This window comes from Brassica napus, chromosome A1 (assembly GCF_020379485.1).
Source record: "Brassica napus cultivar Da-Ae chromosome A1, Da-Ae, whole genome shotgun sequence".
NCBI lineage: Eukaryota > Viridiplantae > Streptophyta > Magnoliopsida > Brassicales > Brassicaceae > Brassica > Brassica napus.
Window position 1 is genome coordinate 11,413,386 of NC_063434.1, and position 27,908 is coordinate 11,441,293.

The following is a 27,908-nucleotide window of genomic DNA, read 5'->3' on the forward strand; positions in this document are numbered from 1 at the left end:
CCTTCTTTGCTCTTGGATTGAGCTTCCCGTCATTTGTATGACTAAAACAGACACAGCCAAATCTTCTCAAGTAACTGTATACTGGTGATCTTCCCGTCCATTTCTTGTCTGGAATTTCAAATTTTATTGCCGAGGAAGGTGTCTTGTTGATCAGTGTGACTGCAATTTGAGTAGCTTCTGCCCAAAACATCCTCGGTAGACCAGAGTCACTCAGCATGCTTCTGACTTTCTCTAGAATAGTGCGGTTCATCCTCTCGGCCACGCCATTTTGCTGAGGTGTGTAAGCACATGTCCTGTGCCTTACAATTCCTCTCTCTTTGCAGAAGTTATCAAATCTTGAGTTGCAGAACTCAAGACCATTATCTGTCCTTAGCACTTTCAGCTTCTTTTCTGTTTGGTTTTCAACCATGATACACCACTCTACAAACTTATCAAACGCTTCATCTTTATGCTTCAAGAAAAATACCCATGTCTTTCTTGTGTAGTCATCTATGAACGAGATGAAGTACTGACACTTCCCAAGCGAGAATGGAACACTAGGTGCTCCCCATAAGTCTGAGTGTACATAATCTAGCTTGTCTTTTGTATCGTGAGTCGCAACAGAGAAACTGACTTTCTTGGCTTTCCCGTAGACACAATCTTCACACATATCAAACTCTGAGACCTTCTTCTTATCAAGTAGACCCTTCTTCACCAGTAGACTGAGATTCTTTTGACTCATGTGTCCTAACCTTCGATGCCACAAGATAGTGTCATCATTCTTTCTTTCAGTTGCATAAGACTGACCAACTTCAGGTTTTCCTTGAAGTAAATACAGTTTGTCATGTCGTTTTCCCTTTAAGACAGTCTTGTTATCTTTATGGATGCTCAAGATGCCTTCTTTTGACACAAAACTGTATCCAAGTTCTTCCATTGTCCCTACTGACAGCAAATTTCGATCCATTTCTGGAATGTACCTCACTCCAGTTAGCAGAAACATGGAGCCATCTTCATTCTTGATTCTTACTGTCCCAACGCCTCTGACCTTTGAAGTTGTCTTGTTTCCCATGCGTACTGATCCTCCACTGACATCATTTAGTGTTTCAAACCACTCCTTCTTGTATGTCATGTGGTAGCTACATCCAGTATCCAAGACCCATTCATTCTCGAGATTTATATCTGTTGAATAAAGGGCTTCTAAAACATAAAGACCTATAGCTTCATTCTTGTTATCTTTCACCATTGCAGCTTCTCCTCTGCTACTGCTCCCCTGGTGTTTTGGTTTGTTGTGGGTCTTGCCTTTGTTTGGATAAGAGCCCTTGAAGTGTCCTTCTTCACCACAAGACCAGCATACCTTCCTGCCTCTTAACTTTGAGCGTGAATTAGACCTTGAGTTTCTGTCTCTATTGTCTGATCTTCCACGTTGGTCCCCTTTCTCTCTTGCATACAAGCTTTCTGCTTCACCTTTAGACCCTTTGGAGTTTGACCCATTCTCAAGCTCCTTTGCATATATCGCTGCAACAACTTCATCCAGAGTGAGAGTTGTTCTTCCTGTGCCATACCTCAGAGTGTCTCTCAGTTGATCGAACTGTCTTGGTAGAGACATGAGGAGCAATATAGCTTGGTCTTCCTCGGGAACTTCAACATCAATATTCTCTAGATCTGTTATAAGATGCAGGAACTCATCAATGTTGCTCTCAATGGACAGACTTTCAGACATCCTAAACCCATAGAGTTTCTGTTTGAGATAAAAGCGGTTTGGGAGTGCTTTGGCAAGGTACAGCATGTCTAATGCCTTAAGCATCCCTGCAGCGGTTTCTTCCTTTCTTATCTTCCTCAGAACTCTGTTTGTGACGCTCAGAACTATGGTACTTCTGGCCTTCTTGATTTTCTCAGCTAAAGTTTCTTCCTTTTCTTCAGCCGCTTTCTTCTCTTCAGGTGTTTCATCTGGATCTTGAACTTTCTCTCTAACCTTGAAGATCCATCTGAGCTAAGAGCTTATCCTTCCATAGCATGTAGTCTCCATGACCATCGAACTTTTCCAGCTCAACTCTTGGCAAAGTCATGGTCTTGAACGCAGACCAACTCAGAACCTGGAGCTCTAATACCAATATGTGAGGAATCTAGCCCCCCAAGGTGTAACCTTTAGCTTCAGATTCGACCACACACTCACCAAGACTTCAACTTTAGTCAATCAAATGAGAAACACAGTTATGAAACAAGTTCTTCCTGAAACAGATTGTGAAAGTAGAAGAGAAAACAGAACAAGACACTCAAGATTGTTAACCCAGTTACACCCGTTAACTAGGGTGTTAGTCTGGGCCGGGAACTGTCTCCCGGAATCCACTAGATCAGAGTTTACAAGTGTATCTTAACCTCAAGGCCTTTGCAGTACCTATCTCGGTTTAAACGTAGCTTACAAACTCTCAAGAACTCTCACAAGCTTATACTTTGAAAAGATGTTCTCTCTCTCTCTATCTTGCTCAACCTCTCTCTCACTACTAAGACTAACTTATATACTACTCACACTTTAACCTAAAAATGCTTCGGATGCTCCAGCTGGCCACGCTCCATCCGTACGGACCAATAAAGCCACAACGTTAACTTCCTGCAGAGAAGCCGACAAACTGTTGTTTCTTTGCTTTATCAGACTGAGACAAAACAGCTCATCTTGTGGTCCTTCATCTTGATAAGTCACGTGAGTAGTGCCATGTCCTTAGTAGCTTGCTCTCCACGCCTAAACTTGTCTTCACATTGTCTTGATCTTCTTCACTAAATTCTCAACAAGGACCTTTTGAGATTGAGTCCTCGGTTAACAAAAGGTGATGGTAACGGCATGATGTTGGTGACCGAGGATGTGTCAACTTCTTCTGGCAAAAAAGGGACATTGAGCCTCACATTTAAGTTTCTTAGGGAACAAGTTACAGTTCCCAAGCCTTCACCATCCATAAACCCTCAACCATTTATTATGTATCTACCCGTCTCGCATCAAGGAGCCTCGGGTTATGTCACTGTTCACCCAGGAGCCCATGACGGGTCAAGCAATGGTTTAGTACCAATTTGTATGGCACCTCCTTATCAGCCACATGGATACTATTCACCACATTAGCCGCAACCGCATACACATCAACAACAACAATCCAAGCTACCACCAGAGAATTCGCAGTGTCGACCACTCTATGATACACAACCTCATTCATATCAGTCATATGGAAACCAACAATATTCACCACTCGAACTACATCCACAACATCAACTCCACATGCCACCTCAACAGCCGATAGAAGCACAGCCGCAAACTGAAGGCGCGAGACCACAAGTGAAGCCTCAAGGGGGTACCATGGCAGCGATAGGATTAGGGGCATCGGTTTTGGGACGAGTAGTAGCTGGAGCCTTAATAAGTGACATGATGTCCGGTGAAGCAAACATATACGAGGGTGCGGCTTGAAGGGTTTGGTTAATTTACTGCATGTGATGGATCCTTAATATGAAGTGAAATTCGGTTATTTGTTCTTTTCTATTCTGCTAGTTTTTTGTTTGTTTTCGGTTTGTCTTGTGGGTTCTTTCATCTTTGTGTGTCCTTGCTTGTATAGTTTTTTTTTGAACTTGCCTCGCTTGTATGGTTCCACATGGGAAAGTTGTAAAATGAAATTTGCTTTTACAGAGCATTACATTTGTGTTCAACATTACTTACATTAACAAAGCCCAATATAATATGATACCTGAAATGAAACTAGTGAGGGCATGCATATATGTTCGATTTACATTTTTGACTCATAAGTCACAACTTCATAAAATTCATAAAACTTAAGACTAAAATTGTAACACCCGCATTTTCCAAAATAACTTAAATAAATAAAAAGCCTGAAATCTCCATTTATTACTTTTCAAAAGTCAACTCCAAAGTCGTAAATCCAATAAATATCCATAAATCCAGATAACATAATAAATCCCGAAAATATCGATAAAACCATAAAATCCGCAAGTCTGAAAAAGAAAGAATAAAACTCCCAAATCACCAGCCCGATAGCAATCACTCCTGCTCGTCAGTCTCATCTGAAATGGGAAGGAATAAGAGGGGTGAGTAACAGGGGAGTTACTCCGTGAGGTATGGGGATGCTAAACACGCAAACCACTGACTTGAGTAATAGAACTCCCACTATGGAAGTTTAGCTCTAACATGAACAAACAAGACGCCTAAAGCATCACACAACACAAGCAATGCGATGATAGCATATAGCTAGTCCATACACCCCGCATCTCCTCATACGGATATATATATATATATATATATACATACGCTGCGTCGCTAGTACAGTCTGTCTCTGTACCTCCGCCCTCCAAAGCTGCGTCGAATGCAAACGTCTCTGCACCCACGCCCCACACAATCTGCGTCGCTAGCCCAGACGTCTCTGAGCCCCCGCCCACCAAAGCTGCGTCGCTAGTCCAGACATCTCTGGACCCCCGCCCACTCACATAGTCCCTACTCATAACTATGTATACATACATATATATATCGCATTTCTTAACATCACACAATCAAATCAACGGTTGAATCCTCTAGACCCCTAGTTCCAATTTACAATAAATGCACTAACTAACAATCAAGACTCACACAGACTCAATTCAGACAGACGGATCATGATTCGAAATCTAAACTAAGAATTCTACACTGGTACGGGATTTACGGAATAGACCCTCACCTTTGCCACGGGTTCTAAAGAACCTGAGAAGCACAGAATAGCCCTTGATGGCTCTATCACAGCAACTCCAAAAGTCTGAAAATAAATGAGTATGATGATTCTGCCAGAACTGAACCCTAGAGAAAACAGATGCATAACTCAAGAACTGACCGTTAACTTTTCAATCCCTCCGGTCCGAATGTATCCCTAGATGTCCTCTATCCGTAACCACCGGGTTTACTCCGATCGGACACCATCTGATTAATCAAATTAGCTTCGTCTCCAGACTGGTCGCAAACGTAGACTGCACCAACACCTCTCACGAAAACAAGCTTAACTCTGAGAAAATAACTTGGAATGACAATCCGTTTGTTGGAGATGATAACTGAAAGAGTTAACTACTTACTGTAAAATTTCCAGACTAAAAGCTTTTGTTAAGGTTGACCGTTTCGCCTTTACTCTGACACTGGTCGGAACTGTTTCAGCATTCCAACAGCTTAAGCTTATTCTTGTCCAAGAAGCATGTCAATAACTTTTGCTGTACAACTCCGATCTTGATTCCGTTTGTTTCTACAGATTCCTGGAAACGAGATCTATCCAAATAGCCATGACTCGTTGCCTAGAACCCCCTGGATCGTACTAGAAACCTCTCGCAAAACCACTCCTCAGCCATGGGTCTGATGTATCCATCTCTTCTCCTTAGCTTAAGGCATGAAGAAATCTCTGCTGCGCAAAAGTATCTCTGGTGCTATAGTTCACACGTCTGGTGGGTTTAGGTTCACAGGGGCACAACTCCGTGGTGGTTGGTGATGATCATGGCGGTGGCGCCGGCTTATGGTCACGTTCTCTCTCCGTCTCGTAACGTAGCCAACTAGCTCCAATATGGTGATTACATCTGTGTTCTTCGGTGGAGATTGATTCATAGAGATGGTAAGCCATTAACAACAGAGAAGAGATACGGTGGTGATGCGTCAACAATGGTAGATCGCCTCTTAGACCATCTCCAATGAAACACTAAAATTTAGTATATATTTCACTCTAAAATAGAGTAACTCTATTATAGAGTTGGATTTGCTCCAATGGTAAAATATAGAGTAATCTTGTTTTTGTACTCCAAATATAGAGTGAAAAAATAAGATTACTCTATATTCAACTGTAACTCTATTATAGAGTGAACCATTGAAGCAAATCCATTGAACCATTGGAGATGCCCTTACATGGCTGCAACCAAAGAGTGAGAGATCGTGAGGATGGAGATAGTTTCTTACGGCTAGGGCTTTTCATTTAGGGTAGAGGATATGTACGATCATATATATAAGACTTGGTTTGGGGAAATGTTTGGTTTAATCTCAAATAATTAAAGAAAGCTTAAACCAGCTTCGGTTCACAAAACCGGGTCGTTACAAAAATGCTCATGAACTGTCGTCATCAAGAAAATTGAAGTATGGACGATAAGAAAAAAGAAATCAGAACAAAAAGGGAATATCCATAATAGTCAAATCTTTGTCAAAAAATAAATAAATCCATAGTTGGCTAGTTGATATCACGCCTTGTTGAGTCTATTACATATCCTATTCATCAGTTTGAAAAGTTCAAAATACTGTATTTTTTTGTTCCTTTTAAAATAAGTTGTGTTAGAGCAACCCTAATGGTAGTATTTTAGTATGGAATTCTTCAATTATATATATATATATATATATATATATATATATATATATATTTGTGTATGTATATATAAGTATACTAAAATTCTTGTTGTTGGTTGGTTGGGTTTACAAGAATTGTAATATACTCTTAATTAAATAATATTTAATATATATACACGCATAAATATATATAACTTAAGAATTCCATGGTAAAATACTACCATTAGAGTTGCTTTTATTTCTCAATGGCAAAATTAAAAGAGATATTATTATGTGCGCGTCATATCAGCATATGCTTAAATGATTATCATATACTATATACAGTAAAAACTTCTTAAATTAGCACTTGATAATTGATAAACAAGATAAATTAGTACATTTCATCAGTTCCGAATGTAAAATATAACAAAATTTGATAAGACAATAAAATAATATTTTTTTGATTTTTTTATGTAAATATATGATCCCATTATAAACATTATTAATATATATAAAATTTTTTTAAGTATAAACAATATAAACATATTGTATCGTTTGTTTTGTTCACATTGAAGTTTATCTTTAACTTTTCTATTTTTTTGAAAAATGTTGATGTTATTTTGTCATTTACAACTAAAACGCATTTTTATTCACAATAAATATATTCTAGACACCAAATAAACAAATAAAACAATATAAATTTGTATATATAAAATTTAAACGATACATATACCGTCAAAGTATTTTTTCTTCTTTTTACATAAATAGATACTTCAAAATATATAATTATAATTTTTTTTGTAAATTATTACTATATATATTTTTAAAATATTAAAATTCCGGCATTATTAATTTATAGAGTTTTGACTGTATCTTAATTAAATCATACAAAGAGATGCTCAATTCTACATAAATAGTGGTGAAACTTTTAGAAGAAACAAACATTGTGGGGTGTATATTTTAGAACAATAGTTTCAGTAACTCTAAGCGAATGGTCAGCTAAAATTCATCTTGTTAATTGGTCAACTAATATTTTTTCTTTTGTCTTTTTTTTTTCTTTTGTCAAAATGTTTTCTTTCAGCCATCATAATCCAACGCACGAAACCTCAAACCACTAGTTAATCTAAGGAGTTTTTATAAGAAGTTATAATCTAAGGAGTATATAAGTAGACTTTCTTTCCAGCTGGGTTTTTGATCTTATAAGAATTTATAGTTGACATATCCTGTATGCAAATAACATAATTTGTTGTTAAAGCTGTATGTGTATTTATATGTACAAAACTTTACTAAGTAATTATCTCTGTCAGAATTCAACATTTGCCAAATTTTCCAAGATAAGAATCGACTCTCTTCCCGAAAATGTCTCCACCGGAGTTGCAAAGAGGCAAAGAGAATAATCCATCGTTCGAGCTCAAAATCATATCAGCCAATGATGTCAGCCTTGTAAATGCAGCATACAAGATGGACGTGTACGAAGCCTCACATGCTTCTGAAAATGAGCAACCAGTTGGTCCTCTCACTCCTAACCATCATCATTTCCCGGAGACTCCTCTTGCTTATGGAAAAGAAACTGGTTTAGACGTGGTTGGAGAAACCTCTAGTTATAACTTAACTAGAGGAGGAAGACCAATAAAACCAACACAAAAGGTTCAAGAAATGGAATGGACAAATGTTAGAGGAAGGGGTAAAAAAGATCGACGTGGCCGAGGAAACCATTTCCACTAGTTTGGTCTTTCTTTTCTTTCCTGTTAGGTTTCATTTGTGAACCCTTCACGGGTTGTGCTAAAACCCTCCTCTTGTTGCAAACTTTCTCAAACTTATGAGTGAAAAACTCATACTTGTACCATTTATGCATTTTAATATGAAACCTTCTACAAAAAAAAAAAAAATGGACGTGTACGCCGCCGTTTCAATCACCGGCGTCACTACTCAACAGAAACAATCAGCCAAGACACCCATCGACTTTTACGGATGTTTCAATCCGACGTGGAATCACACCGTCAAGTTCTCCATCGCCGAGGAAGCAGTCCAGTTTACCCTCACGGTCAAGTTATTTAGCTACTGGCTAGAAGATGAAAATGACCTTTATTTGGGACAAGTTACCATCTCGGTTCAGGAGTTTCTTGACTCAAATCCGGTTCAACCGTTAACTAACGGTAAGAATGATAAACTCAAGTTAGTGACTTACTCTGTAAAATGTAGAATCAGGAAACCGAATTGAAATAACAGTAATAAATAAAGCGATATTAAAAAAATAAACGATTGTCAAATTCGGATAGAAACCCAGAAGAAAACCATTTTTAGAAACGGACATGGAGTCCAGATACAATCTATTTCCTTTACTCTGAATATTCGCTCCGTAGTGAGATGTAACTGTACGAATATCGAGTCCCAGGATACAACCATGGCAGATAATTCACGCTTCATTCGTGAATGTCCGAACGAACTAATATCTACGAAACACTCTCTAGACTTACGCTTTAGAGTTTTGCTGGTATTTTTGCTGTGAAAACTTATCGAAATGAGAAGAGAGACGATTTGTATTTAAAGAAGTAGACGAGGAGCAACTTCCCGTAACTGTTGCACAACATGCGCTCGTTATTGGAGATTTGGAAAAGATTTCGAAAAATTTAAGTTACAAACTTATTCCCCAAGACTCGCTCACTCTCTCTCTCTTATAGTCAAATCTTTTGACTAGAGGCTAAAACGCGTGATGTTTTTAAATTCGTTAGACAAATTACTTGTCGTTTTAAAACGAAACTAGATCTTGACCCGCGCAACCGCGCGGGATTTACTATCATTTTTATGTACATAAAAATCTTATTTTCACATCATTAAGTAAATATTTTAACACTAACTATATTTTCAGACGGTTATGGCTTTTCATATTTATCAACAAAGTAATTGTTTGAAACAGTAACATGTATTTATAACTTACTATTATATATTTATTTTATTGAATATGCGTTTGAATATTAGACGACTTCGTATATTGAAAGATTAACTGATTTATTTGAATTATTTTGTATTTAACTCATATATTATTTAAATATTATATCAAAAACCTGAATTCGAAAAACTGAAGCGATTCCTATTCAAAAGGTAGTACCAAATCTGAATCGTAATTGGTTAAATATTTGAACATATTTAAAATTTTGGTATGTAGAGAACCGAAACCGAATCTGACCTGAACTGAAATATTTAGAGTACCCGAATGTATCATATATAGATTTATATATGCATAAATATATTAATTATTTTTAGAGTTAATATATAAAAATATCCAATTTATATAAGATATTTAAATTTTCAAAAATACTTGAATATATATAAAACAGTCAAAAGTAAATGTCTAAAATACCTAAACAATACCCAAAACACCAAAAATACTTAAAATATTTAAATATTCAAGTTAAACCAATTTATATGTTAAGTTTAGATATTTTGGCTACACTCGGAATTTAAAGTGTATGATGATTTTTTAGAAAATAGTTTAAGTATGCTATCTGAATCCAAACCGAATCCAGACTGAACCTTAACAAAAATTTATAAATATCCGAATGGTACTGAAAATTTTAATTGTAAAAGTCAAATAGACCCGAACTAAAATCGATTGGATACTCGAATGCCTACCAACGCCTACCACTAATAGAAAGTATTGCCTAAATCACTTTACAGTTACGAAGAATATTCTGTATTTCATTCAAACGAATTTTCAGTTTATGGTTATTTGTGGACATAATTAATTCAAATATTTGATGATATATATTTATGGTGATTTTTTTGAAATAGGGAGAATATAGATATATTGGCCGCTTATATAGGAGGATAAACTCATATTAATTGATCTTTGAACTATTTCCTATATAAGTTCTTTTTTTTTTTAACTAATAACGAAAGTTCTTAAAGATTAACAAATAATAATCATTTAAAGATATGTTTTGTATTTGATATTAGGACCAAATTTGGAGTATGATTGTTTAAAAAATTATTACGTACCACAATGAACGTTTTCACCAAACACAAAATATGATTGTTTCAACCGCAAAGTTATTAAGTACCATAATGAATAATCTTAGTTAAATTAATTTGTGTGTCTGGAGGAAAGTTATATTAAATGCAAAGTATCCGCAAGAGTTATTTTGTTATATTAATGCTTAAATTATTTTAGGAAATTATTAAATACTTAGAAAAGACAAGCATTCTTTAAAAATAGGTTCATTTAATTATTCAGTGGCATTGGATTGTAAATATTTTGCAAGTTTAAGGGTTAATTTTAAAGTGTACTTCTGTCTTAATAAAATAGATGTATGTTGTTTTCGAAAATTAAATGAGTAAAAACGTTGAGCTTAACTTGGTCCAAAAAGAATCTTATTGGACCGGAAGCTCTCCACCAAAACCCAAGATCCAGGACCCAGGATATAAGCCCACACCGAGCCGAGCCGGCCGGAGCGAACATATAAACCTTTAGACAAAACCTAGTTCTCCTCCGGCTCTCTTAACAAAACCACCAGCTGCCATCACTTGTCTCCGGCTCCGGTAGCTTCCATAGCACCAGAGTCCAAATTTTTTCCACTTCATTTATTTCTCTATACTATTATCCTCTGTGTTTTAGTCATTTGAAGATGATTTTGTTTTCGATACTTTTCAATTTTTAGATCTGGCCGGATGTGGTCTGAATCAAACTATTTAGCGATTGTATTCCTCTCTTCTTATTTTTTTTTTTAACACCCTCTCTTCTTGTTCTCAACCTGTTTTACGGCATCGTCTCTTCTATATAAATTGTTTTATTAGTTTAGTCATCTAAACTGGTTGTACAGTAGTTTGTATAATTAAAAAAATGTATATGTAATGTGTAAGTTAGTATTTCTTAACATATATACAATACAATTACAATTTACAACCGCCATGACTCAACTAAATCTTTTAGTATATATAAAAATCAATTACGCAATATATGAAGTTAGTTAAACTATTTCATATTTTTTATATACCAATAATCATATGTATGCTTGTTTAATAAAATAGTGTATTAGTTGCAATATTAAGTTTGCTCAACATTTATTATGTACTCAAGTTACATTTAATGAAAGATCTTAGAAAATGAATAAATACCTTAGAAAATGAATGAAAACCTTTGAAATGAATGCAAATCTAGGCACATTTAGATATTTGAGTATTAAAAATATAAGACAATTAATGATAGTGTAAAATCTTTAATATCTTTAGATTTGGTTAGACTAATCTGTTTGTTATTATTATTAATTTTTGACGTATGTTATATCTCAGTTTTTGTTAGACCATTAAGACTCAAATAACTTTTTTGATAGTCCAAAAACCAGTAGATAAAAAAAATATTTTAATAAAATAGATAAAATAGATGTAGAAGAGATCTAGAATATTACTGGTGACTAATATTGAATATATAGCTGAAATACACTGGAAAATAGTAAATAACGACATTCAGTTTTTTTTTTGAAGCAGTACCACATTTAAATATTAGTTACAACAACCGGTACAAACTTGACATTCACAAAGAGTCAAAGACGCATGTTTTTAGGTTTAGGAGTGCAACTACAATTCTTAGGCATCTGACTTGCACCTCGTGCAGCCCAAAGTCAATGAAACAAGTGGTACGTGGACTGCCTTTGTCTGTGCATGATCCACTGAACAGTTGTTTCGAAGATCAGTAAACACTAAACAGGTTCTTGCGTTGCTTGCTACAACACAGGGTTCTTTTTAATCGTTTTACATGACAGAAAATATAAAGGGAAAATATTTTAACCCAAAACATTCCGCATCTAATTAGTTATGAGATAGATACTATTAGGGCTGTTCACTTCTGATTTCAATTTGGTTTGGTTCAATTCAGTTCAATTTTGTTTTTTTTTATATATTTCAGTTTATAAAAATAAATTACTATATTAATACCATATCTACTTTGGTTTGGTTTGATTTATATACGATCATTCATTTTTTTACTAAATAACCATAACTATATTTATGTTTTATAATATTTTAGAATTTTAGTTGATATGATTAGAAATTGGATTTATTCAAAAATAAAAAAAATATGTTCATTACCTTAACTTTACCCGGCCTTTACCTATAATATTTTTTTTCAATTAATTATAAAAATAATTAGTAGAAGTAAAATTTAATAATTATGATAATTTTCATAAAATAAAAATAAGAAAAGTTAATAATATCATAATAGTATTGGAAACTAAATTTAGCACAAATATCTATTAACAAAAAATATATTATATTAGATTTGATAAAAATGAAAAAATAAAATAACTTCAAACATTACTAATTTCACGGTTATAATGTTATTTAGAGAGTGACATCGAATATAATGGGCCTCGAGACCCAGGAAAAGTAGGCTAATAACAACACAATACGCTTAAGAAAATTTGGGGTGTATTGTCTATTTCTTAAATAGCAGGTGCGAACGTTAAGTTCTTAGAAACAAGAGGGCACAACATGTAAATATTTGTGTAGCTTTAAATGAAAAGAAACGAAAAATAGAAAATTGAGAAACAAGAAAATTAAATTAAATTGATTAAAATCATTAAACCAAAGAAGAACCCTCCAAAAAGAACACACTTCTGGTTTGCGTCTTTGTCTTGCAATAAAAACTCGGAGACGCAAAGCAAGTGGCGAACGTTTCGTAAAACCTTGTTTCGCCGCCTCTCGGTTTTCGACTCGGTTCCAACTCGACTCAGTGATCGAATCGTTCCAAACGTGTCTGATCGTTTGGTTCGGGTTTGTAATAACGGGGATTAAGCGATTAAATTACGCGTTTAGTTTTGTTTGTTTGTTTGTTTGCAAACAATCAAAAACTCAGAACTTTGTGTTGGAGATTGAAAAAAGTTGAGGGCTTTAAGAGATAATCTGACTGTTTATGATTTGAGTTTGTGTTGTGTTGTGTGTGGCCAATGTTGGATTTTCGAGACGGTTTGTAGGCGACAAAGTTTAGTGTTTGGTGTTTTAATTGAGAATGGGAGAAAGTTATGAACTTGAAGAAGGAGAGTTTAATTGTTCTGCTAATTATGATCTTGACGTTGATCTCTCCTACATTGTGAGCCTTCTTCTTGTTTACATGTTTTCATTAAAAGACTCTTCTTTCTTTGTGTTGGTATGATGTGTTAGCTTGAACAGCACCCTGTGTTTATAAGGCTAATAAGTCTTATGCATCGTAGTTCTGTTAGATATAACTTGTTTTGAGTGCTGCCTCTTGATCGTACGATACTTATGTGCTGCATTGTTGTAATCAAGCTTTGTTGGTTTGTGTATTGAAGGACAAGAAGATAGAGAATGTACTAGGCGACTTACAAAAAAAGTTTGAACTGGGATCCTTGGATATGTTTGGTAAGTAATATTATCAATGGCTTTAGGGAGAAAAATGTTGTTGAGAGGTGAGACGTAATTTGATAGAATGATATGATTGGTCAGGTCCACAAGTCTATAAATATGGATCATTTTTGCCCACTTACAAGCGTTCGCCTGCGGTGCCACCATGTCAAAGGAGTTCCATGGAGAATAATAACGCCCAGAGGTTTCCAAACAACTTACCAGTGAAGGTATGAGAAAATTTGGATTTGAAGATAAAATCTAGACCTTTTAGTGGATCAATGCTTATAAGTAGTTTACATATGAGTAGAAATAACTTGTTTTTCTTTCATTGCGCAGAACGTTGTTCAGAAGTTTCAGTCACTACCTGCTACTTCTTGTAAACCTGCAAGTATTCAGGATTCCAAGACCAATCAAACATCAGGATCCCTTTTGCCTCAAGCTCCTGGAAAGGTTACCATAAAGAAAGAAGATGCAAGAGTACCAGGCAGTGATTCGTCTGATCATAAGCCGATTAGACTTCGGATCAAAATGGGTTCTAAAATCTTGTCTCAAAAGGTCACGATGGTTTGCAAGGATCTTGGTCTTGATGATTCCCCAACCCGAAACAGCCATGATGGTATAAGCAGAATGCTCCCACATACATCTCTGGAGAAGACATGTGAATCTCCCTCCCGTATTCTTCAGGTAGATCATACCTCACATTCTTTTGTTCAAACTACTTTGCAATGCCAACTTAATGTTAACTTCATGAAACAGGATTTGACTGCCATCCCTGTCCCAGAGGATCTACTGATGTCCCCTCTTCCTGAAAGTCTGCTTAATTTGAAGGATAAGGAGAAGCGATATACATTATTAGGCAATGAACCAGTAGCTAAGCCAGGGAAGGTTCCTTTTGTTCAGACACAGAACAAGTTTTCTGATGTTTTAGGCTGTGGGGAAACTCCAAGTGGAAGGAGGAAAAGGAAAGCGGTTGACTGCTTTAATGCTACCACATTGAATGCGACTTCATCAATTGGTGAGGTGAAGAAGCAAAAAGTTTGTTCCACTGGTGCCTTAGCCAGGGAAAGCACAACTTGTGGGATAAATTCTACTAGTGATGGGTTTACAAGAAAAAGCAACTTGCAGAAAGTTATTAAAAAGGATGTAGAAAGTGATCCTAGAGTCGCCATTGCTAAGTCAAACAGAATGAAGGTTGTTGGGAAACATGCTGAGAAGGAGAAAGAGATATATCCAATAAAGTTGAAACAGAACAGTAGCAAAAGTAGCTATGGTGATAAAGTTTTATCAAAGATGCCTTCCAAGGATACTGCAAATAAAGCTGATTTTGCGCTTCCACCTGCCTCCACTAGTCTGGACCTTGATAGTTGGGCCGAATGTGATACCTGTAAAAAATGGCGGCTACTGCCCTTCAGCGAAAACCCTGATAAGCTGCCTGATAAGTGGGTGTGTAGCATGCAAACCTGGCTGTAAGTATTCTGTTTCTACATCATCCACTCATACAGTTTGTATCTTTTGCTCCTTTCTTGTTTCAAGCACTAGTCCTTTTTGGTTAGTTTGAATCAAGTTTCATTGTTCATTATAGCACAAGTCTTTTGACTTGGTCCTTCAACCTTGTGTACAGTCTTCAGGTTATCAAATTATTTAATCTCCTTGACATCCTTCCTGAAATATTTTTGTAGGCCTGGGATGAATCATTGTCGCATCAGCCAGGAAGAGACAACAAACGCTATTATATCTATTCATGGTACTAAGGTTCACGGTCCTGAGACTAGTAATGCTGATAAAAGCTACCACCAATCTTTAACTTCTGGTTCTTTGCCTAATCTAATTGAGAGAAAGCCACAAGGAGTTTCAAGCAAAAGCATGGTTGATGCTGCAAAGCCTACGAAAAGTACCTCACACGTGCTTAAAATAAAAAACATAAAGCTGCCGCTCAAAACTTGTAATGCTGCTCAGATATCAACAGACCAGAAAGCAAAGGGGAAATCGGCAGGTCTGTTCTACCCTTTTACAGCTACTGTACATTTGTAACGCACTTGGGATTCTTATTTATCAATATATAATTTATTATCGTAGGTACCGGTATTCAGATAAAGATCAAGAAGGAAAAGGATGGTGACAATCAAGAAAGTGAAAGTTCCAAGCAAATCAAGACTGGTGATGGCAACAAACTCTCCCGAGATTTAAAAGCAGAAGAGATTCATTGTAAACGAGATCTGGATTGTACTCCAGCAGAGAGGAAAACAAAGCGTCATGACAATGATTTGTACCCTTCGGATGTAGAGCGAGCCACAAAGAAAAGATTACTCAAAGCAACAACTGGTAGTGGCTCCTTATGCATAAAAGCTCATGGCATTATCAATACTCCTGCGAGAAAGTTTGGTGATTTGTCTTGCTCAAGTCTGAAAACATTCCTAGAAAATAGAGCTGGGGTTACGAATGTCAATGCCATTACTCATGAGACTATGGATAGATCCTCCAAGTCTGCGAATGATATACTTCAAGAGGCTGAAAAGCTGAAAAAGCTTGCTGGCTGTTTCAAGGTCAGATTTTGGTCTAATGTAGTCTGAAGCGTGAAGTTCCATCTGCTTTCAATAAACACATGATGGAACATTAATATGTATCACTGCTGTCTTTCTTCTAATTGTGTTGGCTATTAATCTGGGTGTCTTTCTATCTCAATGAACTCAGAGCTCTGGATTTGACAATGAATACAAGGAGGTCAACTTCGACGCAGCTCTCAGGTTTCTACTTGGAGCTTCGATTATGGAAATGTCCAGTACCGAGAAAGTGGAAGATGGGAGGATGAGCCATGTTGAAGCGTACCATACTGCTGCAAAACTTTCAGAGTAAGTGAATGGTTGTGCTTGCTCATTTCTTTATAGCTGAGGAAACTGCTCAGGAATTTAATGCAGTTAGGTGTTGGTGTTTGGCAGAGTGCTGTTAGATTATTTATGCATTTTGTGGTCACTGAACACTTTGCTTGTTTGTCACAGAAGCTGTGCCCATCAATATGAAACAAAGAAAGAAATGTCTGCAGCTGCTTTGGCCTATAAATGCGTGGAAGTGGCTTGTATGAGGGTAGTGTATTGCAGAAGTCTAGGTCTGAGTGGAGAATTGAACGAATTGCAGAAAATGGTACAGATGACTCCTCAAGGTAAATTTTGAATTTCTCTTTTCAATGTTATTGAAACCAGAATTTTAGTAGTTTTCATTATCTTGAGAAATATCTGACAAAAACTAGAGAACTGAGTATACGGAGAAGATAGTTAGTTTCAGTGAAGTTATTTCTGTTTATTTGATTGGGTTACTTCAGGTGAATCACCCTCATCATCTGCATCTGACATCGATAGCTTTTGTCACCAAGGAGTGATTGATAAGTCTGCTAAAACAAAAAGAGGTCTTTCCCATGGTGTTGGAACCCTTCTCCCTATTGCTAGAAACCATCAAAATTTTGTTCCGCTACTGGAAGTTGTAAGTTGTCTCATATTCATCAATTATTGGAATGATACACTAGGAGCATATGAAAAAGTGAGCTGGGTTTGATTTTGTGAAATCTCAACTTTTCCAGTCCTTTAAATTGGTTGAGAAAAAAAAAATAGACCAAAGAATACTCTCCTTTTACCTCAACTTATGATGCACTAAGGATTATATGGTACCAGAATTTTTCATGGTTAGTTTATATTGAACTAAAGTGTGTTAGTTGAAAAAGTTCCACAGGGGACTCAATGAGAGAGACTGATGTGTGCGTAGTTGGTAGAGTTGTGTACTGTGGACAACTAAGGTCCTTATGTTGCATAAGCTGTGCCAAACAAAGCTGATATTTTATTTTGATCTGATACAGACAGAGAGTATGAATCTGGCAATGGAAGCATCGGCAAAATCCCAACAAGCTCTTGGAGCAGTCACTGTTGTCACCTCTGAAGAAACTTTGCATGAAGACTGTGTCTCTGCAATCAAGAAAGTTGTCGATTTTAGTTTCCATGATGTTGAAGCGCTTATTCAGATGATTGAGGTAGCCAGGGATGTTCTAAGGTCGTCAAAAGTCCGTGGCCCATAGTGTTGTTGACTCTATTTTGTACATAGGCTCTGGTCCTATAAAGAATAGAATTAGTGTTTTAAGAAAAGAAGCCTAGAGGCTTGGATCTAGAATTCCTTTTGGTTTCATGAACTTCCATAGAGTAGTCTCATTAATTAGCAAATTTTTGTAAGGCCTATCATTCAAGGCTGATTACCCTTGAATGGATTAGGATAGGAAGATTTGGAGAGGGGACACTAGATAAGGACAAGTTTGCAGTAACTCTCAGGGTCCTGTTTCTTCAGGTCTTTCTTCTTTTTGGTTTCTGGGTACTGAAAGATTAACTATAGAATATCTATAGAAAGAGTAGTAGGTTTGCTTAGATATAGTCATTTATGAGATTGGATAAGAGTTGTGACAAGACACTGCTCTGTGCCATCTGATCCTGTTTCAGTTTGTTACAAACTTTTTATTGGAAGGGAAACACTTTTTTTTTGGGCGGTGATCATGTTCAGCATGTTCAGCTTCTCTCAGGATGTATTCATCTGTTTTGTCATCTTGCCGAGTAGATTTTTGCTTAATATAGTCATACTGCAGCTTAATGGTAATTTTGGTACGTGTCTGTTGCATGTCAACATTTTAAGTGGCATCAAAGTAGTAACCCAACAAAGTAGTAAGTAGCAATCTTTCACAAACTTTTTTATAGCAAAGAAGTTATCCACATAAAAGAGAAACATATTACGAATAGTCATAATCCTACTATTTATGGTTAATCTCATCTAAAGTAAACAAAAAGAGAATTAGATGCATCTTCCAATCACATAGATATACATAATCAAGAAGAATCTCTAAACCAGGAAAATGTATATAAAAGGTAAACATTATATTTTTCAAAGATTTTTTTTCTTCTTATCTCAATTCTCATGTGGATACTCACACTCTATTTGTTTTTCATAATAAGATTCTAATACAATGACCCATCTCCAATATTTTACGTTTTCTGACAAATCGGCCAAATATTTGTTGTCCTCAAGTTCTTTCCCCAATTGTTTTTAGTTATCGAATGTTAGTTTTCACGCTTATCATTTCTATATATAATCCCTTACAAAAACTGCATACAACTAAGTAGTGTATTGTTCATCGGAGCCACAAATTAAATGTTTGTCAAACACATTAATCTTAGCAGAATTGCACTCACAATATACATAACCCAAATTATAGTATTTAAATACACTTAAACTTGTATGTAAATGAAAATTAGACCACAATGTCACAACTCTAACCATGTCCTGCTTTCACACTAGTCTCACAAGTTCTACACCGCCTCTATCAATGACAACAAAAATTAAAATGTTTATGTCATGAGCTACCAAAAAAAATAACAAATTTATATTTTCTATTATTAACTTAACATAAGAGAACATAACATAATATTTTATTTCTATGCTCATGAACACATTGTGTTTCATGTATAATAAATTTTAATTTTCTCAAATATGTCATTAGTTGAAACAAACTCACAATATCTAGACTATCTTTCAGCTCAAATATTTCGACGTATACCTTCTTTATAAATCAAAAATGACATTTGGTGTTCTACTACTCTTTAGCCAATGTCGACAAGTGTTTCCATTGCTCAAATAATGTTGTCGTCCAGCATATCACTACAAAAGATATCAATGTTTTTTTTTGGTAAAAAAAATCAATGTTTGGTTAATAAAAAAATTAACAATAATTTATTATGAGAATATTAATAGATTCAATGTTATAACTTTATAACATATGTTAGTGTTTATAAGATTAATTACATTACTTGTAGTTCACATATAATTTTTCTAATTTTGGCAGAATTCCTATCACAAGTTGCTTTCTAACCATTTCAAACATTGTATCGTCAACATTAAAAATAACACATGTTTTCATCTATTATCATTTCAGAAAGAGAAAGTTCAGGGGAAGGAGGAGGTTGTCTGTTGCCAAAATCTCTCAGAAATTTACAAAACGGTTTCTCAATCTGGAATAGAAATTATCATATTTCTTCACAATGTCACATATTTCTCCGATCTCAGATTCCAATGAATTTTATTGTATTTGAATACTGTCTAAAGGTTCATCACGTTATTAACTATTTGTCTTTTTTTGAATAGGTACACCATATTACGATGTGGACCATGTGGTTACAAGACATGTTAAGTTAAGGGTTGGAGTATGGCATTATTGGTTAATTGATGGTTGATCAATGGTAAATTTGTAATTGTATAGTTTTATTTTGCGGTTTGAAATTGGTTAATTTATGTAAACAATATTAATTAGGATATGGTTCTATGCTTTTTACGACCTAACACCCTCATACAATTTTGTAAAACAATGTTTGATACAGAAACGAGATGCCTTCAAAAAAGATAAGAGAATGATAAATTGAACTCAAACTGATTTTATTAATTGCGATACGATATAAAATTAGGCAACCTCTCATAGTCTATGCCTGAAAATCTACAATATATATATATATATATGTATATCTTATTCTCACAAAACATTAGAATAGTTAGCAAGGTACGTAGTACGTACTTACGCTACGTACGTGCAGACTTGATGGGATTTGTATGTGTGTGTGTTTAGTTATTACTAAACCCATAACGCTCCAACGCTTTTAAGCATTGGGATAAGAGAGCGATTAAGATGAAGACTCATGACTTGATTGGCTCCACCAACGAGCTGCCCTCCTATGAACACCACCGGCACGGTCGGGCTGCAGCCTAGCTGAGCGAGTGCATGTTCTATCTCCTTTCCTCTGGTGATTTCGTCTAACTCATAGATCGCTGGGTTCACGCCAAAGTCAATGAAGAGAGTCTTGATTGAGTGAGACATGCAGCACGAGTTCTTACTGAAGATCACTACAGGTTTCTCGGAGACCATCTTTTGTAGCTTCTCCATCGGTGGTAATAGTATGGATTTTGAAAGAAATTAACTTTTTAGGATATGTAAAATTAATCTTCAACTCAGGGGAAAGATTATAATTTCTTTATCGGAATGAGATATCAGGAGTGTAAAATGGAAAGCTTTAGGAATTTTGGAATCAATATGAGAGAAGTGACTTTGAGTTCTTGTTGTGTTATGTGTTAAAGATCGACCATATATGTGCTCTTATATTTGAAAATTTCACGAATGTAGCAACTTCACGAATGCGTGCAGACAAATGGAACGAAAATTCTAGATGCTATTGTTCGAATCTTGGTTCTCTGACTTGTGGACATAATGTTACGTGTCTGATTTTTAGAAAAGTACTAACCATCTAACGCAATTAATTTTTGTAAGAACAGAAAAAAAAAAGAGAAGTAATAAGAGAAAAAGGCATGCATAGTCGAAAAGCATAAGAAGTTTTAAATAAAATAGTTACACAAAATATTAAAACAAATGCTATGAAAGAGAAAATAGTCAAATCTAGAAAACTAAATTATTTCACATAAATTCATATACAAGTAACTGTATAAAAGAAAAAAATTGTGAATGGACTTATAAATTCAATTAGTATTTTCATGTTACTATCTAAGTTTGGAGTCAGTTTTACTCTATTTTCCATTAACCGAAGTCATATCATACGTGTATATCTGTACCTAGTGAAAATCCTTTTTCATCATACGATAAACCCAATTACTGAACTAAAACTATTGATGAATGAGTTTTTTGAAGCTTAAATATATCAAATCTAACTGATTCAGGGGGGAACAGTTTCCCATATTCAAAAAAAAAAATTGAAAGAGTGTTGAGAATCTTAACTTAAGATAAGATAGTGGAATATATGGAATATATGTAAAAATTTGGAGTTATGGTCGGTTGAGTTACTCTTGGCTTTTACAGACTAATAGAGTTAAGGATCAAAAATGTTACCAAAGGAAAGGGACAAAGAAGTGTTTGAGTCTTCTTTAAGAAAAGGAGATAGCAAAATCTTAGCTGTGAAGAATAATATGATACGGACGAATCATGTAATTCTTTCAAATTTATGAGCTGTACAAAACTGCAATATATTAGATTTTATAGCAATTTTAATTATTTTGTAACGGTTATTTGTATTCAAGATATGTATACAAAACATTCTAAGATACCCGTTCAATATGTATTCATCAGTTGAATAAATAATATGTTGACTATCCAATTTACTATCATTTTAGCTTTGGACTTTTGGTCTCACCTCTTTGACACAGTCTTAACTTTTTCATGCGCCATACAAAAGGGCTATAGCTCCTTCGCTTCTTCAGTATTTGAGAAAACTCGAGATCGCATGATACCATCTCAAGAATTCGAATATTTTCTTATGACCACTTGTGCAATAAAGGTAATCTACGTGGTTCCGTTTTACCCTTATCGCATGGAATTCGAATATATTACGATGTCAATAATCAAACCAAATTGGGCTTTATCCCCAGCGAATAAGGTTTATGTTAAGTCAAGGTCATGGCAAAGAAGATAGATAGTTTTTATTTTTCTTCTTCAAATGATCATATTAATGGTGGCCCAAATTTGATCTCAAGAGTCGTTATTCTATCAGGAAAAAAAAAGAAAAAGAATACAAGGTTATCATCATTTTCAATGTTTACCGACACACACTTATGTATGTAATATGCATATCACATCTAATTTCTCCGCAATTGGCCCGTGCTATTCTATATCCTCTATGTAACAATAGCTAAAGAAGTTCATATGGCAGAATCCAGTTCTTTTACGAGGTTGAACAATCACTTCCACAAAATTTTGTCGATGGATAATTAAGAATTAAATGATGGTTTTACCCAAATTAAAAGAAAAATATTTTCTGTAAAACTTGATGATAGTGTTACAAAATGCATATAATAATTTTGCTCAGCTTGCAGCAAATTGTTCACTTCTAACTACCTAGATACCAATCAGTCATGTCTAACATTTTTGTGGCAAATGAGAGATTATTTTGTAACTGTCGCATAGGTCGATATATGAAATTACAAGAAAGAGGTTATGATATCTTCACGTGAATCTAACTTTATTTACATTTATATTTACTTCATAAATGAAAATTAATTTTAATGTTTGCGGAAATGAAGCGCTTAATTATATAAAGTCCGTGCGCATGTTTAATTATGTTGTCATATATATGAACGTATATAACAACATATATATATATATATATATATATGTTGTTAAAAAAAATATATATATACATATATATATATCAAATGTAATGCCTGAATAAAATATTTGCGAAAACCAGAGATAGTGTGATATTACTACTTGTTAAGAATATTTTATTTTTGCGTGGCCGGTTGAGAGAAAAAAAGTAAACTACAATATAATTTTTTAAAATTAATACTCTAAAAATTAATATACACTAAAATTATTTATAAAATAATATAATTTTTTTGTCCTAAATTGAATTTTTGATTCAATTAGTATATCGATAAATTAATATCTATATAAATTAATAAAAAAGATTATAGTTCTGGTGTAGTCCCAACTTATTAATTTATAGAGGTTTGAATGTAGTTTAGTTTTAGCCTTATCGTCATGCAAGAAATCGAATCTTACGATGTCACGAATCAAACAGAATTGAGCTTTATTCCCGATTCGGCGAACAAAATTATTGGAAAGTCAAGCTTGTGGCCAAGAAGAATAGTGAAGCAATCACGTGTTATATTAAAAAAAAAAATCCAAATCAAAATTGAAGGTCACAATTTTTCTTTTTGTTCTTAGAAATATTAATAGTGGCCCAATGCTGATCTCAGGAGTCGTTATTCTTGTATCACCGATACAAGGTTATATCATCATTTTCAATGTACGTGATTCACGAAACGACATATGCATATATGTACGTTATATGCTAAATCGCATCTAATCCAGCCACTTGTCCGTACTGTCCTAGAAGATAGAATATATAAGTAACAACCCAGCGGGCAGAATCCAATTCTTCACATAGTTTGTTGTTTGGTAGGAACGTCATTTTTAGTAATGAGGTTCAACGATCACTGCGAGCGACAATTTAGTAGATGGATGGTGAAAAATTTAATGACAGATTCGTCGCAATAAAAAAAAAATTACTTGATGATAGATTTGTTATAAGATCAGTATTACAAATTTACACAACTTGCAGAAATTTTTTCACTTGTCAATAGCTAATAACAACTAGGCCTAAATCATTTACTGACAAACAGTTGCACGTTAATTAGTGTCGTTCGAGTAAGTTAAAGCTCGAGATTCCATACGAATGAAAACAGATAAATAAGTTCTATACTTAAATATGATGAAAATGTCTTATATGCAAACAAATGATTTTGCACTTTAGTATGTTATGTGCTACGTGCCATCTACCATTTTTTTTTGTGTGCAACCCGTGCCATCTACCATATGATGCTATCTTCCATCGTTGACAGAATATATTGAAAGACTACTAATTACATGCAAAACAACTAGACAGTAGATATATATCTATGTATATATGTTAAGTACTGCAGTTTTATTGTAAAAATAATGGTATTACATTACTCTTTTAAATTGTTATCTTTCTGTTAGATTCGGGTTTAATTATGAGCTTCCAACTTAAAACTAATTAATGATTAGTGAATTGGCACTATTCTTTTTTATATATTATTTAATATCCTTTAGAACTTCCGATGTGGGATATATATCCCTAATACTCTTTCTCGAGATGATGACTCTTATCGGCCAGAAATCTCGGAACTTTAGGATATTTATATTCGGTCGAACGAGTTTAACAAAACTTTTATATCCGGTTGGAAGGGTTAATCACGATCTTTATACCCGGTCGGAAGGATTAATTTTAATTAGAAATTTAGGATATTTAGGATTTGGACTCTGATACCATGTTAGATTAGGGTTTAATTATAGGCTTCCAACTTAAAACTAATTGGTGATTAGTGGATTGGCACTATCCCTTTATATATTACTTAATGTCCCTTAGAATTCTCGATGTGAGATATATATCCCTAATAATCCCCAAGAAGTGATACTGGATCAACTCTGTCACATCTACTCCAAAAACTGTATATCTTTTAGATTATTAGGTCTGTGATATATAAACCAACTAAATTATTCTGATGTGTTAAAAATAGTAAATATACAATTTAGGAGTTTAATAGAAGTAGATTCGAGTGCAAATACAGCCGCTATTTTTCTCTTTAGGTTATTCTCTAGCAAAGAATCTAACTTGATAAAAAGCCCTTTTGTCAAAAAAAAAGAAAGAATCTAACTTGATATTTCTTACAAAAAGAATCTAACTTGATATCAAACAAAGGTAGCTTTATTGATCGTTATTATAAACCAAAACTCCAACTTGATTAAAGTATACTCGTCTTTATTTAAATTAACTTAAAAGTATATACATTAATACAATATTATTTGCATATAAAATATTTTATCTCCAATTTTTTAGATTAGGATGTACTGGAGCATGTTATACACATGTATCCTCGATTCCTTTTCACCCCAATAAAATGTAGTTACTTTCGTTCCACATGGACTGTGTATACATCGCGTATATGCAATTATAAAAAGTATAAAAATACAAACATGGAAAAGTTAATATCCATGGTTATTGATTTTATTATAAAATATGCCCACTGTTTACAAAATTGGTACTCGCATAATCTATGTTTTCAAAACATAGATAGACGAATAATTAACTCAAGCACACATTTATGTACGTATGAGTTTTCGTTTTGTCCACTAAACTTAGTTTCATCATTACATTATTAAAGCCATAATGCACCAGCGCGCTTAAGCATTGGAACAAGAGAGCGATTAAGGTGAAGGCTCATAACTTGATTGGCTCCACCAACGAGCTGCCCTCCAATGAACACCACCGGAACAGTCGGGCTGCAGCCAAGGTGAGCTAATGCTTGCTCTATTTCCTTTCCTCTGTTGATCTCGTCCAGCTCATAGATCGTTGGGTTCACGCCAAAGTCTATGAAGAGAGTCTTGATTGTGTGAGACATGCAGCACGAGTTCTTGCTAAAGATCACTACTGACTTCTCGGAGATCATCTTTTGTAGCTTATCCATTGGTGTTGTAATGTGAATGTTGTTCGAGAAGAAACTCGGGAGGTAGAAAATAGTGCTGTTTTGATTGAAATAGGAGCTTACGGACGAAAATTGAATAGCCAGAGAAGTTATAGATAGAATGTGATATAGTTGGGTGAAGACGAGAGGTGACTTTGAGTTTGTGTTTGATGTAGTGAATGGTCTATAAGGGTCCTCTATATATAGCTTTCATAATACGAGTTTAAACTGATTACGCCTTTTCCGAGGAGAAACAACTATAGCACAAGTAAAGTAGCCAGAAAGATACTGAAAGATAAAAGTATTAAAAATTGAGACAGTGGACGATGTTCGAAAGTATTATAGAGTTTCATTATCTTGCCTTTTTGCCTCTTGCAGCTAAAGAATAAAAAGTGCAACTATCAACTAATTGGGTAAAACGTACATATAATAATAACTCTTAGATCAGATGTGACTGAGGAATATTTGATACGGACGAACAATGTCACGTCTTTGATGCCTTATTTTCAGTGTCAAATGACACATTTATCCCATAATTACATTTTTATTTTTCATGTAAAAGAAATCCATTTCATTTCCTTATATTACATGAATATGTACGTTTTGTTTTCTTAAATGAAGAACCTACATATATGAGGATTACCCTAACAAGTGAAATTGCACCTATTAAATTTATACTAGTTTTGATGTTACATTATTCACAATTTTTTTTTTTTGCTAAGATATTCACAATTTTTTTTTAATTTCAAAAGAAACATATTGACAATGGGATTGGACACCCGAGATGAAGTCAATAATTTATACAAGTTATATGATAAAATTTACCGGTGAAAAATATGACAAAAGCTGCATAAGCGTCCTTTGCGATGACTCGAGATCGTATGGTATATCTCCAGAATAATCTTATTCTTGTTCTTTTTTTGTGTTTGGTGATTTACGTGGCTTCTTCACTGACATTCAAATGGTTCTTTCTTTTCCATGAAATTTCATCATAAATCAGTTTGGGAATAAAGCAAAACAATTTATGATTCTTGACATCGCAGAGATTCGAAATCACTTCTCCAGGATAAGACTCATCAACGGAGCAAAAAAACAAATTCTTTATATATATATATATATATATATATGTTTTCTCTGTTTGTTGATGTACCAAAGGTGGCCGAACTGTGATCCGGAGAGTCGTTCTAATTATATTCATAAGGATAGGAGCTTCGCCGCTTATACATTGAACTCTATTATCCAAGTCCAAAATATCTCTGTATGAAATTACAAGGAAAAGGTTATGATATCTTCACGTAAAAAAAGGAAAAAATATCAAGATAACTTTATTCACATTTATATTTACTTCATAAATGAAAATTAATTTAATGTCTGCGGAAATGAAGCGCTTAATGATATAAAGCCCGTGTACATTTTTAATTAATGCTGTCATATAAACGTATACAACAACACACACACATATATATAAAGTGTACATGTCTAAATAAAATATTTACAAAAACCAGAGATCGTGTGATATTATTTACACCAAAAAGTTAGAATTCGTTTTTTACAAAATGGTTTTAGACCATTTTTCGGTAAGTTTCCGGATGAATATGTTCGTCGAATGTTTGATACTATATAGTAATGTATTTGTATGTTAAAAATCGTTGTTGTTTGAATGAAAAATAGAGACCGAAAATGTGTGAGTTACAAAGCTTGTAAAACTTTAAATTTGGTTAAATGTTAAATCTAGCAAATATGACACATTAGGAGGGTTGTATTTAACTTTAAGAGTTTTAGTTGATTTGTATTAAAATGACAAATTCAATGTTATTCAAACATAAATTTTAAAAACTTATATAAAATCCATTTTTATTAACCTTGATATTTTATAAAGCACACTGAAATTCACTATTATTGAAAATAATTTTAAGTTGTAGAATTTTAAGTTTAATTTGATTTTAGAATATTTTGGTGGAGTCTCTTAGTTTAAAAAAAAAATAGATATCAAATCTCATAGTTTTAGGTGATATTCTAGAGGGATTTAACAAAAATTATAAATTTCAAGTCACTAACTCTCGTCAATCACATATTCATCCTAATAATCTATGTTGCATGTAAACTCGGTTGAAGGTTTCGGAAACGTTTCAAAATCAGAATCTCTCGGAAACTTGCAGAAACGCATTGGAAACTCGTTTCTTAAAAATCTCAGTTTGAA

General features: G+C 34.3%; 3 protein-coding genes across 3 annotated transcripts; 1 reads left to right on the top strand and 2 right to left on the bottom strand.

Annotated features, from left to right (window-relative positions):
- The first annotated feature begins 10,181 nt into the window (after window positions 1-10,181).
- Window positions 10,182-18,158, top strand: LOC106358603 (cysteine-tryptophan domain-containing zinc finger protein 3-like). Its single transcript, XM_013798432.3, has 11 exons — window positions 10,182-13,370; window positions 13,591-13,660; window positions 13,745-13,872; window positions 13,982-14,329; window positions 14,402-15,111; window positions 15,325-15,638; window positions 15,722-16,188; window positions 16,337-16,494; window positions 16,642-16,802; window positions 16,962-17,119; window positions 17,490-18,158. The coding sequence occupies exons 1-11, from the start codon at window positions 13,290-13,292 to the stop codon at window positions 17,703-17,705; spliced, it is 2,811 nt and encodes a 936-aa protein (XP_013653886.1). The 5' UTR covers window positions 10,182-13,289; the 3' UTR covers window positions 17,706-18,158.
- Window positions 18,159-18,337: 179 nt separating this feature from the next.
- Window positions 18,338-20,815, bottom strand: LOC106430993 (monothiol glutaredoxin-S4-like). Its single transcript, XM_013871795.3, has 2 exons — window positions 20,235-20,815; window positions 18,338-19,327 (listed from the first exon to the last, which is right to left on the bottom strand). Exon 1 carries the CDS (start codon window positions 20,598-20,600, stop codon window positions 20,292-20,294), a length of 309 nt encoding a protein of 102 aa, XP_013727249.1. The 5' UTR covers window positions 20,601-20,815; the 3' UTR covers window positions 18,338-19,327; window positions 20,235-20,291.
- On the bottom strand, window positions 20,078-26,224 carry LOC106356596 (monothiol glutaredoxin-S4). Its single transcript, XM_048772208.1, has one exon. It carries the CDS (start codon window positions 25,709-25,711, stop codon window positions 25,403-25,405), a length of 309 nt encoding a protein of 102 aa, XP_048628165.1. The 5' UTR covers window positions 25,712-26,224; the 3' UTR covers window positions 20,078-25,402.
- Between the last annotated feature and the right edge of the window lie 1,684 nt (window positions 26,225-27,908).

Bases quoted from the DNA above. Each gene is read 5' to 3' on its own strand.
- LOC106358603 (XM_013798432.3), top strand. From the start codon at position 13,290: ATGGGAGAAAGTTATGAACTTGAAGAAGGAGAGTTTAATTGTTCTGCT. The intron at 13,661-13,744 runs GTAAGTAATATT...ATGATTGGTCAG, and splicing joins GGGATCCTTGGATATGTTTG to GTCCACAAGTCTATAAATAT. The intron at 17,120-17,489 runs GTAAGTTGTCTC...GATCTGATACAG, and splicing joins TTGTTCCGCTACTGGAAGTT to ACAGAGAGTATGAATCTGGC.
- LOC106430993 (XM_013871795.3), bottom strand. From the start codon at position 20,600: ATGGAGAAGCTACAAAAGATGGTCTCCGAGAAACCTGTAGTGATCTTC.
- LOC106356596 (XM_048772208.1), bottom strand. From the start codon at position 25,711: ATGGATAAGCTACAAAAGATGATCTCCGAGAAGTCAGTAGTGATCTTT.